This window comes from Sciurus vulgaris, assembly GCF_902686455.1.
Source record: "Sciurus vulgaris genome assembly, chromosome: 12".
Classification (NCBI taxonomy): domain Eukaryota; kingdom Metazoa; phylum Chordata; class Mammalia; order Rodentia; family Sciuridae; genus Sciurus; species Sciurus vulgaris.
In genome coordinates, this window is record NC_136473.1 from 85,494,525 (window position 1) to 85,510,311 (window position 15,787).

At 33.4% G+C, this 15,787-nt stretch overlaps 1 protein-coding gene across 4 annotated transcripts in view; it reads left to right on the forward strand.

Annotated features, from left to right (window-relative positions):
• The window catches only part of DENND1B (DENN domain containing 1B), a 232,239-nt gene that overhangs the window by 152,245 nt on the left and 64,207 nt on the right, over nt 1-15,787 (forward strand). For all 4 annotated transcript variants that reach the window (XM_079107996.1, XM_079107998.1, XM_079107997.1 and 1 more), the window contains one exon: nt 4,350-4,475. In XM_079107996.1, coding sequence (XP_078964122.1) covers nt 4,350-4,475 — 126 coding nt within the window. The remainder of the gene's footprint in view (nt 1-4,349; nt 4,476-15,787) is intronic.

Sequence of the window (15,787 nt, forward strand, 5' to 3'; positions counted from 1 at the left end):
CTAACTGTTAAATTGATTTCTTAAAAAACTGAACATAAGAAAGGTTAAAGAGCTATAGGAGGCTGGGGAGATAGCTCAGTCCATAGAGTGCTTGCCTTGCAAGCACAAGGCCCTGGGTTTGATCCCCAGCACCTCAAAAAAAAAAAAAAAAAAAAAAAAAAAAAAAAAAAAAAAAAAGAGCTATAGGGATGTCATGTCTATGTCTAATTCATATGATAGGCATATGTTTCATGAAAAGTTTTAATTTTATACCTTTGTTCTAAAGTAAGTGATCATTTGGAACTCTTGAGTTTTCTAAATGTATACAGTTTCTAAAGTAGGGTTTATTTACACAAAAGGGAAATATTTAAAACTATTATAGGGTTATTTTAGGTTGTGTAGGTTATCTAAATATTATTTCTGAATACGTATTTTTTATCTTTTTTATAATATTTTTCTTTGCAATTCTAAAAAAAATTTCTAGGTCTAGCAGTTATTCATTTTTACTAGAAAGATTCACCTAAAAGTCAAGTAGGAAAGCAATCAGTTGCTGCTCTAAAAGTCCCTTTATATGTCCTCTTTTCGTGACTTACCCTGGTTGGTGTCATTACTTAATCAGACTCTGTGCACATAGCTTGCACTCTTTTAATTTATACCTGTTTGCTTCGTTTACTCATGTAATTCCCTCCTATTATTCATAGTCACTTAAGTGCTAAGAGGGTAAAAAGTGGAGAATTGGTGGTAATATTATTCACACAGCAGTGAACTCCCACTGTGCTAAAATCCAGCTTATAATTCTTTCTGTGGATGATTGCATAGCAGCCCAAATTCTCACTATAGGAAGGGAATCTAAACATTTGATAAGAGCAATGAACTGGTGTTTATTTCTGAAACTTCTTTTCACTGTTTAATATTTTTTTTGACCTGGTATGATATCTAGATAGACTGGAAACAATTATTTACAGACTAAAAACAATAAAATGTCAGTTCACAGTAATATTTTACCATGGGAGGTTGAGGCTTGCTAACTTTTTAAAAAATAAAAAAGAAGACAATTAATGCTTTTTCAGTATTGATAGGAATGTGTGATAATAGCCACATGACTAGGGTCCCAAATGTTTTTCTAAATTCTGAGTTATAGTCAAGTATAAGCTTTGTAATTCATGGGAATATATACATTTATTTCCCAACTAAATGTACAAGTTTGGAAATTAAGGCAGAACATGTTATCTCTCAGATCACATATTGAAAAGTACAGAAGAAACACCATCATTTTATAGATAAAAACTGCTAAAAGCTAATTAGCACTGCAAAGGGCAATGGTAACGGGTGATAATTTACTCCAGTGACCGAAAGGAAAAGAAAACAGCACAGTTGACATAATCATTTTATATGAGATTAATATCCTTATATCTAAAACTGATTTTTAAAAACAATTTCAGTTTTACAGACTATTTTTGAGAGTTCATTTTCTCATATTAAAACAGTTAATTCAGCTGCTTTTCTGGTCTCTGAAAAACAGGAACAACTCCAGATCTGCAGGTATTAACAGTTGAAACCTACTACAATCTCAGCTCTACAGGTACTGACAGTTGAAACCTAGTATAGGTCAAGGAAACACTATTTTGATGGTTTGTAAAAGTTGAAATAATGTAGATATAGCGCAGGAAAAAAAGAAACCATATTTCTTGCTATTTTAAATCCCACATATTTGTATGAAATTAGATGGTATGCTCATGAAGAATAAGCACTGTCCAACAGAAATCCAATAAAAATATGTGAGCCACACATGTAATTTGAAGTTTTTCAATTTCATTAAAAAGTCCACAGAATTCAATGAAATTAATTTAATGATATATTTTATTTATCCCACACTTATAGTACTGTTTCAAAATATGTTCAATAAAAAAAAAATATGTTCAATATAAAAATTATTCATGAAATAGTTTCTAGTTTCTATTTTACACTTAGAGCAAATCTGAATTTTGGTGAGTCACATTTCATTTGAACCGTGCAGTTCTAGAACAAATATTTTCTTATTTCTCATTTTCTACAAATCCCTATGAAGCTCTGGAACTATAACTGGGTGACTGGAAGTGAAGGCTGCATGTTTATGATTTGGTCAGAAAGGGGTTGTGTGATTGATACTCCTGGATAAGCTCAAGCAATGGTCATGCAGTCAAGGGCATAATGGAATAAAGGCTAAGGAGCGGGTGGAGTTGATTCCATTGCCTGTGAGCCAAAGTATTATGCTTGTCCTAAGAATAATGTGTTTTGATTTATAGAGAACTAAATTGTCAATTTCCTATTTTATTAAAAAGTACATTTTTGAAGAATTTTCTTTTGCACAGATTTAAGTTATGTCTTAAATTATTTGTTTTTCATTTTCAAAAGCAAAAATTTAAAATCCCCTAACCATTTAGTTTTAATAATATTTTTTAAAACTTAGAACATTTTCCTTCTATCGTAATATATTTTGGGGGTGGGACAGTAATTAAATACATGTACTGATATTCATTCCTGTTGTTTTTTTATTTTAAAACTTTAAAACCATTTGAAACTTAGAAAAAATAATATTATTTAAAACCAGAATAATGGACATTAAGACAGAAGATTTATTTTTGTATCCTTCAACTGTATTATTGTTTGGATATGTGAGTTACCTAAAAATGTGCATTTATTGAGGTTAGATTTTAATATTAAAAATTCCCTCTTAAATGACTCCTGGTATATGCACTTTGTGGGCTAAATGAATTAGGCTCTAAACTTTTATCTGAATCTGTGGAGCTTGGATATAAATTGAAAAGATCACAGCTATGGGGAGAAGACCTATACTGCAAAGGCCTTTCTGCATAGATTATGAACATCATAACTCAATAATTTTTTCAAAACTATGGTTATAATTGGACCCAATGGGGGTCTGTTTCTTTGATCAGATCACAGCAACTGTGACTTCACACTGGAAAATGTCACCACTGTGCAGGTTTATCACCTGTAGAGCTGCTCTTTCCTCTGATGCTGTGCTCATTTCTCATTAGCATTATTCAAAGTTTAGTTGTTAATTAGGTTGACACTTCAATTACAATCATCATCTACAAGACTAGTCAGGACTACTTACATAAGGAAATAAAAATATTCCTTTTGCATATATGTGTAAAGGATAAATGACATTATTTTATTATCCAGTAGTTTCATACAGTTAAGAACATGCTCTGTTAAGGGAGTAATCCAATTAGAATTTGTCTCATTAGTTTTTCTTTCTTAAGAAAACAGAATTATTACATAGCCTAACATGTTTCTATTTTAAGCATTGATGATGGATGTATATGAGAATATTTTTAAGTGTACAGACTATAGTTTTATATTGTGTGAAAGAAATTGGTGAAGTGAATTTGATTCATAGGAGCATGTTACATATCTCTTCCCAAAAAGTAAGTTTATATCAGGAGTAGAATCTCACTTAAATAATCTAATAATATCGTTCTCTTAAGTACATAGTACTTGAAATTAAAGGATGTAATATGTGTGAAAAATGATAGCACCTTTTCTAGTTTTTTTAATTTAAAGACATTAGTATTTTATTTGATTATTGGTTTATGATATAGTGACATTGAACTCAAGGCCAGCATGTGGTAGTATAAAAGCTAGACAGACTAAATTTTTATCGTAGATTTTCCTCTTATTAGCTACGTAGTGAGGACCGGCTAATTCATGGCTTTGTGCCCCTTACCTCTTCATTCATAAATGGGAATACGAATTCTTTTCTTAGAAGACTATTGTGAAGATTAAATGAGACATTGTATAACATTTGCAGAACATAATTCTCCACTTATGCTATGTTCTCAATAACTTTCTCTCTTCTTCCCTCTTTTCTTTTTTTCTAATAATGACAAAATATGTCAACAAATGACTGGAAAATTACATATGCAAATAAAGCTTCCGAAAGAAAAATAAAATTGTAAGTGATACTGTAGGACCCACAACAAATAACCTTACATAGCAGAAATGAGCGATATTCAAGGAGCTTCACCTCAAAACAAGTAGACACATGTTGTAATTGCTAAAAATCTGCAGAAAAGTGGCTCACAAGCAGTTTACTGTAAAATAATTAAAGCTTATTTGTGTCAAGAGGCCTTGGGAAAAAAAAGAGAGCATAAACCAATTTGCATTAGCACGTTACTATTCGCTCCCGCTTTGGTTTCAATTAACAGACCAGCAGGTGCTCGCTGCAGTTAAAAAGATAAGCTATCAGAGAGAAGGATGAATTTTTGGCTGACCTGCAGACACTGTGGTTTGCCTGCTGATTGGGTTCGTACCTCGCTGTACCAATTTCTGAGGTGTTAATTTAACTGTTCTTCTCTGTCATGCAGGTCTCGGCCTTGAAAAATAAACTGAAGAAGCAGTCTACAGCTACGGGTGATGGACTAGCTAGGGCCTTTCTTAGGGCACAGGCTGCTTTGTTTGGATCCTACAGAGATGCACTGAGATACAAACCTGTAAGCATTTTATTTCATGACTATTTTAACTTGTTTCTTTATAGTTCTTGAAATGAGGCAGAAAAAAGAAACATAACTTTCATATCACACCTTAAAAAGTATCTTGACTGTCTTATAAAATACAACATAATGTGCTTTAAAACACACATTCCATCTCCAGTTCCTTGTTCTTTTCTGTTTAGTTTTTTGGTAACCTTTAGTTAATACTTCTCACATTCTTTTGTATATCACCTTATTCAAGTTCTAAAAATGGAACACCTACCTCTTAACTAATTAATTGTGTTAGAACATAAAGCACTTACCTGATCTTGTTAAAAGTATTAAGAAATTTGTCAATCAAATTTATTTAATTAATGAGTTTAAATATGACAAGTACAAAGTGAAAGTTTAAAAAATTAGAACAAAATTTTTGCAATATTTGGAAATTTAATTGTTTAATGTGTAACACTTTTCTATAGTGGGCTTATCTATTTAGCATATTTTGGCTCATTTTTCTGTTAATTTCATATTATAAAATGATAATTATGTAGACTTATAGCCAAGTTTTTAGATGGTCCAATCTGTATTTTTGATTAAGGAATGTTAGTTTGATTTTATAAAAATGATTGCACTACTGTTCCATGACCAGATGAATATGTTTTAAAAGATAAAAACATATAATTAGTAAAAGTAATCTAAAGACCTGCTATTTATTAGGAAGTTTGCTAAATTGTATAACCCTTAGTCTCTAGACTTTTATCTTCTTATTTGTAGAATGAGAATTATTATAACTTCCCTATCTTTCAGTGTTGGTTTATAAATCCTGTAGTAAAGTAGGAAGTACTAAACAAATGTAATATGTTATACCTTTCTCAACTGGCTTCTGAGTTAGTGGTTTTTATGAAGGGGGTTATTGAGTTATTGGAAGGAATCTTAAATGCATGAGCATATCAGGTGTTGCCTCTAGATAAATATGTATGTCTTCTTTACATACGTAGTTTTCTGTTAACCTGTAACAAAATACTCTTATAACTTATAAAGGGGAAAGCTTTATTTTAAACTCACAGTTTTGGAGGTATAAGTCCATGGTCCATTGGCCCCATTGTTTTTGAGCTGTGGGAAGGCAGCACGCCATGGCAGGGAGCACATGCAGGAGCAAAACTCCTTATCCTTCCTTCATGACCAGGACACAAAAATTAAGGAGAAATGGTCCAGGGTCTCAGTATCCCCTTCAGGGGCACAAATGGAAGCCCTCCCTAGACTCTGTCTTAAAAGACCAAGCCTTTAACATGTGGGACTTTGGGGGACACTTATCTAAACCATCGAACATACTAATGCTTTAAATATATGTATCATAGAACTCAAAGTACCATACATAATATGGAAGAATCTTAAATATTGTTGTTAGTTAGGATCTCACTCTTTGCAAGACTAGAAAACAGTCCTGCATACTATAGTAGGGTATATACATATTCAATTTATTCATCCTTAATTAAAACAGAACAATTATTTTGGGAAAGACAAAATTAATGGTTTAGTTTGATTATAGGATCTTTTGTAATAGGGATTGATTTTGAGTTTATAGTACAGGAAGGAAGGTTAAAAATATAACTTTGCTTTAATTTTACCACACTTAAATACTTATTCATCTTTATAAACTAAATTTTTCTTTTTGTTTTCCTTCTAAAATTTGTGAAAATTTTAGGACTGGAGTAAACAGAAGTGAAGAGAAAATTTTCTTAATAGATTTAAATTGTCAGTGTGTTGGGTGCAGGGTGAAATGATTAAAATAGTCCATCTTTGACATTTGAATTTCAGTGAGCAGACAGGAGTATATGATTTCCATGATTTTCAATTTTTAAAAGATAGTCTTGAAAGTCATATTTTTCATACCTGTTAGAAATATATAATTTCATCACAGAATATCTTTGTGTTATTTATCACATCTTATTACAAATTTGTTAATTTTTCTAATTTTTTCCTTTTATTTTTGATATTTTCTTTTTATTGCTAGTTCTTCTGGGGAGCTGGGGGATAGTATTTTCATTTTGTATGCCTTTTGTTCTTTTTGATTGATTTTTAAAACTTACTTTTTGAAGTTACTGAATACATTTTGATTTTTAAAAATCTTTTTCAAAAGAAATAGGATTTGAGGGAAACTATTAATATCTTTATGATGTTTAAAATATATTTTAAGTCATTTTCTTTACAAATTAATTGTGTCAATTTATTAAAATGATTGCTTTTTATTCTAGAATATTTTTGTAACAGGCATATATACTTTGTATATTTTATACATTTATTACTTTATATATTTTATATAAAAATATATTTTGATAGATATAAGCAAAGAAGGACCAAGTGTTGAAGTTATAATTATACATGGTTCTGTCTGTTCATAATGTATTTCAGTAGTGTCTTCTATTAGAATATAACTGGAAAGGAAAAACCTACTAAATACCTTTAATTTGAGGTGGATATGAATTCTTTCATTAGGCATTACTTTTTAAAGTTTTATGATTGTTCATTTATATAAAATGAATCATTATTTTCCTTACGGACGAAGCTTAAAATGTATTTAGACCCAGATTAACCAGGCTTTCAGGCCATCTCTTCACCTGATGCTAAATAAGTAATCTGTCTTCCTTTACTTTGACCTCAGTTCACATAATTCTGCCTGAGGCGCCAAAAGTCTCAAACTTCTCAGGCTCCCAAACCTTTATAATGTTCTTTCTTTCTGGCAACCCTTTTATCTTCCTTGATTTTAACATTCACAGTTAATTCCTGATTCTTGACTCAATAGTTCATGTTGATCCTTTCTTTCTATGAATTAATATATTTATTTTCTTTCATATACTACTTCTCTTTTATTCACTTATTTCTTGTATTACTTGTAATTTTTTATTGCTATTAAAGCAGTAACTGACCACCGAGCACCCATTAGATGCCAGACATTGATAGGCCCTGGTAATAAACACTTTCATTTAATTTTTATAAGAGTTCAAAACATTACCTTTTTATTTTAAAGGTAAGGACAATGATAGTCATAGAGTTGGAAAAAACCTCACTGAATTTCCTTAGCTAGTGAACAGTAGGACCTGGATTAGGTTCTGTTCTTTCCACAGTCCCTCTCTTACTCCAGTGTGCCATGATCCTCTTCAGTCTTGCCTGTTATCATAAACTCCAGAAGGTACATTTCCTAGGGGTACGTACCTTCTAAACGAAGATATTGGGGCTCATAAAATGATACCTCTAGCTGTGCTTTGACATGCTGAGCCAGAGGAAGTCTCAGAACCAAGGTCTCTTTGACCTTCTTGCCTCCTCTTCTCCACACCCACTGTGTCCCTCAATGTCTTTGGTCCTTTCTCCCCAGAAGCACAGGGAAGCTTTCTCTGAGATTGCCTTCTCAGAAGGAAGGCAGTTGTTATGAAATCTTAACAAATAACCAGAAAGATTAACTGCAAGAGAAGAGACAAAATCATCACCATGCCCAACAGTTTGTTTCTTTTGTTTTTTAAAACACATAACGTGTACATATTCATATGGTAAAGTATAGTAAGTTTGCATATATGCACAGTGTATAATGATGAAAATCAGAGTAGTTAGCATTTCCACCTTCTCAAACATTTATCATTCTGATTTTTTGAGAAACTTCAAACTTTTCTAGTTGTTTTAAAGTATATCATAGATTGTTTTATACTTCTAGGCTATAGAACACCAGATATAATTCCTCTTAAATATGTTTTGGTGCCCATTATTAAACCCAGGACTTTATTTCTTCTTCAGTTTTGAAGAATAGCTTTTCTGGATATGTTATGCATGATAGGCAGTTTTTTTTTTTTCTTTCTTTCAGGACTTTGAATATATCATCCCACTGTCTTCTAACCTATAAGGTTTCTGATGAGAAATCTGATGTTAGTCTAATGAGGTTCCTTTGGTTGTGACTTGTCACTTTCCTCTTGTTGTTTTTAGAATTTTATCTTTATCTTTGATTTTTTTACTTTGACTGTTATATGCCCTGGAGGTCTTTTTTGATTGAGTCTACTTAGGATCATTTGAACTTCCTGAATCTGGCTATCCATATCTCTTTCAGAACTGGAGAAGTTTTTGACTATTATATTAAATTGGATTTTAATGTTTTTTCCTTTCTTGTCCCCTCATAAGATGAATATTTATTTGTTCAGCAATGTTCCATATGCTTTTAAGACTTTCTTCATTCTTTTTATTTATTTTTTTCTTTTTGTCTGAATGGGTTATTTCAAAATACCTGTCCTCAAATTCATAATTCTTTGTTCTGCTTGGTCTACTTTTGTTGTTGAAGTTCCCAATTATATTCATTTCATTGAAGTTTTGGCTACAAAATTATTGTTTGCCTCCTTTTTATTATTTCTCTTGGTGAAATTTCTCATTTACATCATTAATTATTTTCTTAACTTCATTGAATTGTCTATCCATATTCTCTTGCATCTCTCTGAGTTGTTACTTAGAATTGTTCTTTTGAATTCTTTCCCAGGTATTTCATAGATGTCTCTAATGGATATCTGTTCACGGAGAATTAGAGTGTTGCTTTGGTGGGTCATTCTTTCTCACTTTTTGTGTTCCTACTTACATGTCTGCATATCCAGTGTAATCAGCATCTTTTCAAATTGTATATAGGAAAGGAAATTTTGTTTAGGTTTGTAGTGTGGGATGTTGGGTAGGTAGGCGTTTTAGCTTTGGTTCCAAGTGAGCACAGAAGTATAGCCTTCGTGTGATTTCTTTAACTGTAATTAATGTTAGCCATGTCTACATGTGCCTCAGTAGTCTAGACAGCAGCATTTTGTTGGGGGTGTGTGTATGCGTTTGTGTGTATGTAAAGGCAGGTAGAGGTACAGTTTTGCAGTGGATGAAGTGTTATCTCTATGTGATTTCTTCATCTGTAATCAATGTTACCCATGTCTGCAAGTACCCAGTAGTCTACCCTGTAACTGTTTTTGTAGGGAGTGGTACAATGTTTCAATGAATGTGGGTTACCAAATATGTATGTCCTTGGGCCCTGCAGAGTTAGCGTTGACAGTGGTGAAGCTTGCAGCAGCTACATCCACACTCTTAGAGCCATGGGATGCAGAGGGACCTCTTTATAGGTCCTAGGAGTCAAATGCAAAGTGATCCTGTGGCTTGTGGTGACAGTAGCAACAAGCAGCCCCAGAGTTGCAGAACACAGACAGGATTATCTCTAGGCCTTACTAGGTGAGCATGGGTGATAGTGGAGTTTGTCACATTAACCATCTAGTCCCAGTCCCAGAGTGTTGGGATGCAGAGGGGCCTACCTTTTGCCCTGTGAGGTATGTGTTGACTCTGAGGACTTTAGGTAGTATTATCCAATACATTGGGATGCTCATGGACCCTTAAGGCAGAATAGAGACTAGCAGTGGTTCTAGTCTGAAGATGGTGCTGTGCTGCAGTGGCTTGATTTCTGGAGTTGAAGAATAAATTGGGAGTTGGGAGGGGTTCACTGTGTATCCAAGAGGTTGCATGGGTCCTAGGCAGCTCCTTCAACTGGATTTAAGCCTGTGAGGACTGCTGCTGGTCTGCTGTGATGATGGTGGTCACTTTGCCCTGTACCTTTTTCTGACAATGTGAAGTTCCTTCTGACTGAGGACAAGGGTCACAATTACAGTATGTTTTGTTCCTCTCTCTGTGCTGCCATTCTGTGTCTCCATACTGTTGAGGGTTCCTTTCACTCCTGTGCTGAGTTTCAGAGTTCTGCCTCAGTCACACTCCTCGTGATGTTTTCTTTCTCTGTTGTCCTGGTTTATCCCTGTGGCGGAGGTGAATGAAAGACCATTTATTTGACTATCTTAAAGACTTCTCCAGAGAGTTTTTACCTATTCTTAGGAATGCTCTGAGGGGTTACCTGGGAAACTTTATCTGTATAGTAAGACAACCCGCAAACGCTCACAGTGAAGTTCAATCCCTCACCTTCCCCAGAGTAAAAAAAAAAATTGGCTCAGACTATTTCCTGTTTTCTAGGCTTATTCATTTATTCTAAAAATCATTTATTATTCCTTCTAAAATGGCTCACAAATCCCCTTCATTTCCTTCTCCCCATGATACAGGGTATTTAAGCTTCAACCATCTGACAAACACCCCACCTGCCTTTTTATCCCACTGAACTGCACTCCCAGCCCTTTGGGTTTTTTTTTTTTTGGGGGGGGGTGTTGTTCATTTGTTTTTGTTTTTTGGAGACAGGGTCTCCCTAAGTTGCTTAGGGCCTCACTAAGTTGCTGAGACTAGCTTTGAACTCATGATCCTCTTGCCTCAGCCTCCAGAATCCCTAGGATTACAGGCATGTGCCACCAGGCTCAGCGACTGTCTGACCCTTTGAGTTTCAGAATTTGTATAGGTCCCCTGCATATATGTGCATTTAATAACTTTGCATGCCTTTTCTTCCTTAAATCTGTCTATTGTCATTTAATTTCAGCCAACTTTCAAAGTGTCTAGGGAAAATTAACTTCACAAAGATGTATAATGTATACTTACAGAGAGGTTAAATTGAATATATAATCTTAGAATTTTTCAAAGGAACCAGGTTGTGTAGTTATCTCATTGTGTATTAATTGGGGAAGTGATTTGATATCCATGCTATGTTTTCTAAACTATAGTTGTTTTTGTTTTTTTAATCTTGGGTAATTGCCACTGCTGAAATAGCTTCATCCTCTCCAGTCTTTTAATTCTTCTTTGTTTTAGTACTTCTAAAAGTAGGACTAAGTATATTGTACTGAAGGGAAATTTTGATTTTTCTATTTTTTTTTCCTTTCAATAGGAAATCATCCAAAGTAGAAGGCAATGGTGAAACACATCACTGTATAAGAATATACTTCTTGTTCTGTTTATTAAGCTGTATTATGAATACAGTTTATACATTTAACAAATGTATATTGAACATTGCTATAATGTCAGTTTATGAGGCTTCTGGATAGAAATATAATATTAAGCCTATGCCCTCTGGGAGCCAATAGTGATGGAGTCTGGTGTAGTCATTTCTTCCCTAGTAATATAAAGAAAATTATAAAAGAGAATTATAAAAATGAATCTATAGGAAACAGAAGAAACATAGGAGATACTTATTGAATATATGCATTTTCCTTGGTAAAATAATAGCTTTCACTATTATTTTATAGTGATTATTTTATACTATTCTCAAACAAACAAACAAACAAAAAAAAAAAAAACAAAAAAACCTAACAGGTTAAGATTTACTCATATAGAATTGGCAAAACCAGTCATAAATGACTTTTCTGTATCAACCTGGAGAGTTTTACCTTTATTATGAAGTTAACATACAGTGTTAAAGTATTTTTTTTTAATCATGGGAGTGAAGTGGTCAGCATTGTGTATTAGAAAGATAGTTTTTATGGTGGTGTTCATGTTAGATCAGAGTGAACAAGACCAGAGGCAGGTGTGACTATTTCTTCTTAATAGAGAAGAAAGGACTCAGTGAGGAGCATCAAGCCTGGCCAGGAGGCCCAGATCTGAATGACTTGGGGAAGAAGGCAGTAGTAATAAAGAACTGGTCAGATGTGAACTGGGAAGGAAAGCCCTGATTTGTGTATTCCTAAGCAATTACGCTAACATACTGTATGAATTAGGCACTTGGCAGAGCAAACCAGCTTCAATCATGAGCCAGGAAGTGAAAGTGGGGCACAGGAAGGGACCAGGGTCCCACAGTCCCCTTTGAAGGCATGCTTCCAATGATCTAATGATCCCCCACAAGAACTGAGCTCCTACAGGCTGCACCACAACCCTGGGGAGCAAGATTTTAACATATGAACCTTTGAGAGACACTTAAGATCCAAATGATAGCAATTAGCTATTATTAAAAATGAAAATTTAAAAGTAGTATATGATAAAAATTCCTTTAATCAAGTAAAAGTGCCTCCCCAATCTCCAAGAAGAAAACATTGTCATAAACATGACAGTATTTCTAGTTGCTATATTAGATAACAATAAAAGGTCTTTAGTTGTATCTTTGTTTGTCACTTGTGTCACAGGCTGTTAAAGATAAAAGTCAAAATTTTAACTCAAAACTAATGCTGAAGAAATGTTTTCTTAGTATATTAAAGGGCAAATACCTGATTATTCTAAGAGCATTGAAAGAACACTCCAGTTTATTCCTTTGAATACATAGGGTACTATCATTTGTTTAAGTCACTCAAGCTTTTCTGGGTTGCCTTAAGCATTGCTAATGTATCAAAAGTAAATTACTTTTAAAATAAAGTTTGGTTAATAGTCTAGGCCTCAGCTTGATTAACTGAAAGACTTGCCATTAAAATATTTTTGGATTGTAGTCCTTTAAAATATTATTACTCAATAAAGTTGTTGAATTTAGTGATGAAGAACAAGCCATTTAAACACAGGACTGGCATCCATAATGTAAGATGCTACTCATTAAATCTTTGCTTTAAGATTTCCACTTATGAAATTTGTAATTGAGAACTTCTGGCTTTTAAAATCCTGGTGAAAAAGTACCATTTACTCATCCCTCACAGTTTTGCAGTCCCTAAAATATGTTAGGTGTCCATTCATCTCATTAACCATGTTTGAGTGTTGATGGACCTTTTGACTTTAGAGGTGGTTTCTGCAAAAGGAATGTTTTGTTTGTATCTGATACTTTATGCTCTCTTTTAATAAACATGGAGGAAATTTCTATTAATTGCTTCATCAAAAATGTAAAAATATTCACAACTACTATGGGACAGGTAAGTCTAGGGTTTTCATAGTAAAGTTTCTGTTTTTATATTACTGGTAAGATATCAAGTTTCTGTTTTTATATTACTGGTAAGATATTTCATAAAAATGGTGATTATCTTGTTATTTTCTTAAATTGTGGGAAAGAAAATTTTATTTTTGCAGTATATAGAAAATTAATGTATAATCTATTAATATTATATCTGATTTTTCAAATTTAATAAAATGCTATATCTAATTTAGAAAATCAGTGTCTATTTCCATCTTAAGTTGCTAAACCATAGCCAAATGGAATATTGGTAGGTAGGTGTATTTTTTCAAGACACATTTTGTCAGTGACCTTGTTTTAAACTGGTATAATATGTACAAAGGGAAGATTTTGCTACTAATGATTAAAAAGCTATGGTTTGAATATAAGGCTTCTTTTTTCATTGATTTTTGTGCTGATACATCAGCACTGGGAGAAAGTTATTTTTTCATGGTTAATAAATTCTGAAAGTAAACTTGCTGTTCCTCACATAAAAATAACATTAGGATTCTTGAAAGAAAAATTCTTATCATCTGAAAAAAATAATTTATTATTATTTCCTCTGAGAACCTGCACATATTTGAATATTCCCAAGAGAGACATGACAGAGTCTTTCAGAGATTATAAAATTTAAATAAGCTATCAGTATGCAGACATTTTTGCTTAGTTTGTTTATTCTCCTTATATAATGGTGACGTTACATATTAGGTCCCAGTGCATTAAGGAATTTCAAACATCATGAGTAAAATATTGATGTTTTAGATTACATCTCACATTTTTGTCCAGTATAATTTTTTCATGATACCTTCACTACAAACTTTTTCTTTCTTTCTTTCTTTCTCTTTCTTTCTTTCTTTCTTTCTTTCTTTCTTTCTTTCTTTCTTTCTTTCTTTCTTTCTTTCTTTCTTTCTTTCTTTCTTTCTCTCTCTCTCTCTCTCTCTCTCTCTCTCTCTCTCTCTCTCTCTCTCTCTCTCTCTCTCTCTCTTTCTTTCTTTTTCTTTTTGAGGGGTGGGTACTGGGGATTGAAATCAGAGGCACTCAACCACTGAGCCACATCCCTAGCCCTGTTTTGTATTTTACTTAGAGACAGAGTCTCACTGAGTTGCTTAGTGCCTCGTTTTTGCTAAGGCTGGTTTTGAATTTGCCATCCTCCTGCCTCAGCCTCCCAAGCTGCTGAGATTACAGGTGTGTGCCACTGAGAAAGCTCTGCCACCTCTAAGTCATGCACATCCTTATGGCACAAGATCTAATCTTTCTGTGAAGCTTTCTCCTCCAGTTTCATTCCAGAGTTTAGTTTCAGATTTCCAGTTTATAGATAAAACTTTTAAAGATAACTTTTAATACAAAACAGAAAAGAAGCACCAAAGAGATACTGCTCTAAGGCTGTGATTATTCAGAAGAAGAAAAATTACTTCTTCCTGTTGAGGAAAATTCAACAGTTAGGTAGAGAATGTGTCCCATAAGGAGCAGGTTTATGCCTCCAGGGGGCAGTTTAAGTAATTATTCTGCAACAAGCAGTTGATGCATAAGGATCAGGTAAGAAGGATATGTACTTCATAGCACATGACTTTAATGATACCTTTCTTCTTCCCATTCATTAGTCTCTGTGCAAGTGACTCAGTCACATTATACTTCATAATCTTGAGTCTGCTCTGATTGATGTTTTAAAAAGTGAATCAAGTATGAACATTGATATTTTTACTATATTAATAACAAACTACCTAGCAAACTTCTTAGTATAGTACCTAATAGGTTGTTGATTCTTCTTTAAATATAATGGCAAGTAATGTTGGTACTCCCTTTCTAGAAAGTCGATTCTCTCTGTAATATGAATTTTATTCCTATTCTAGTCCATTGTTATATTTTCCTGATATCTGTTTATGCTCATTTGTTTGACATTTCCATCAAAATGATTCTGATTTTGGTTGCTTTCTATTGTCTCATCAATGTCCTGAGAAGCAATATTCAGTTTTTTTTATTACATTTAAATTGTCACATGAACAGTTTTCCTTTTATATTTCTACTTCATTATTCTTTGTTGTCACAGAATCATATGCTTATTTACTAACCTTTTCTATGAATGAACAATATAGCATTAAACAACATATTAGATTATAGGCAAATATTTCTTAATTGCATTAACCCTTTTCTATAGGTGGGGTGATAAGCCTAACTTTAATAATCAACTCCACACAGAAAATTCTTAAGTATGTATCAAATAAGCACTTTGCCTTCACCATGCCATAGTAGATACTGTTGATACACTACCTATATCCCCTGTACTGGCTGGTGACCTTTCAGTGAAAAATTGCCCTTGGCTAAATGGGAGGTACCTTTCCAGGAAGAGAAGCTGCTTCTCTGCTCTACCAGGGAAGACCATGCCAATGATATATGCAGTATAAGAAGTTGGGATCAGCTCTGTAGTATTAGTGCTTTCCTGTGTGGTTAGGTGGAAGCTGATCTACTAATAGCATCACATTCTTGCTTGACTTTTTTTCTGCTCTCCTTGTTTCCTCTAATATCTTTTTCCTCAGAATAATCCACTAATAAGTCATTTGAACAAGAATCCCTCTCT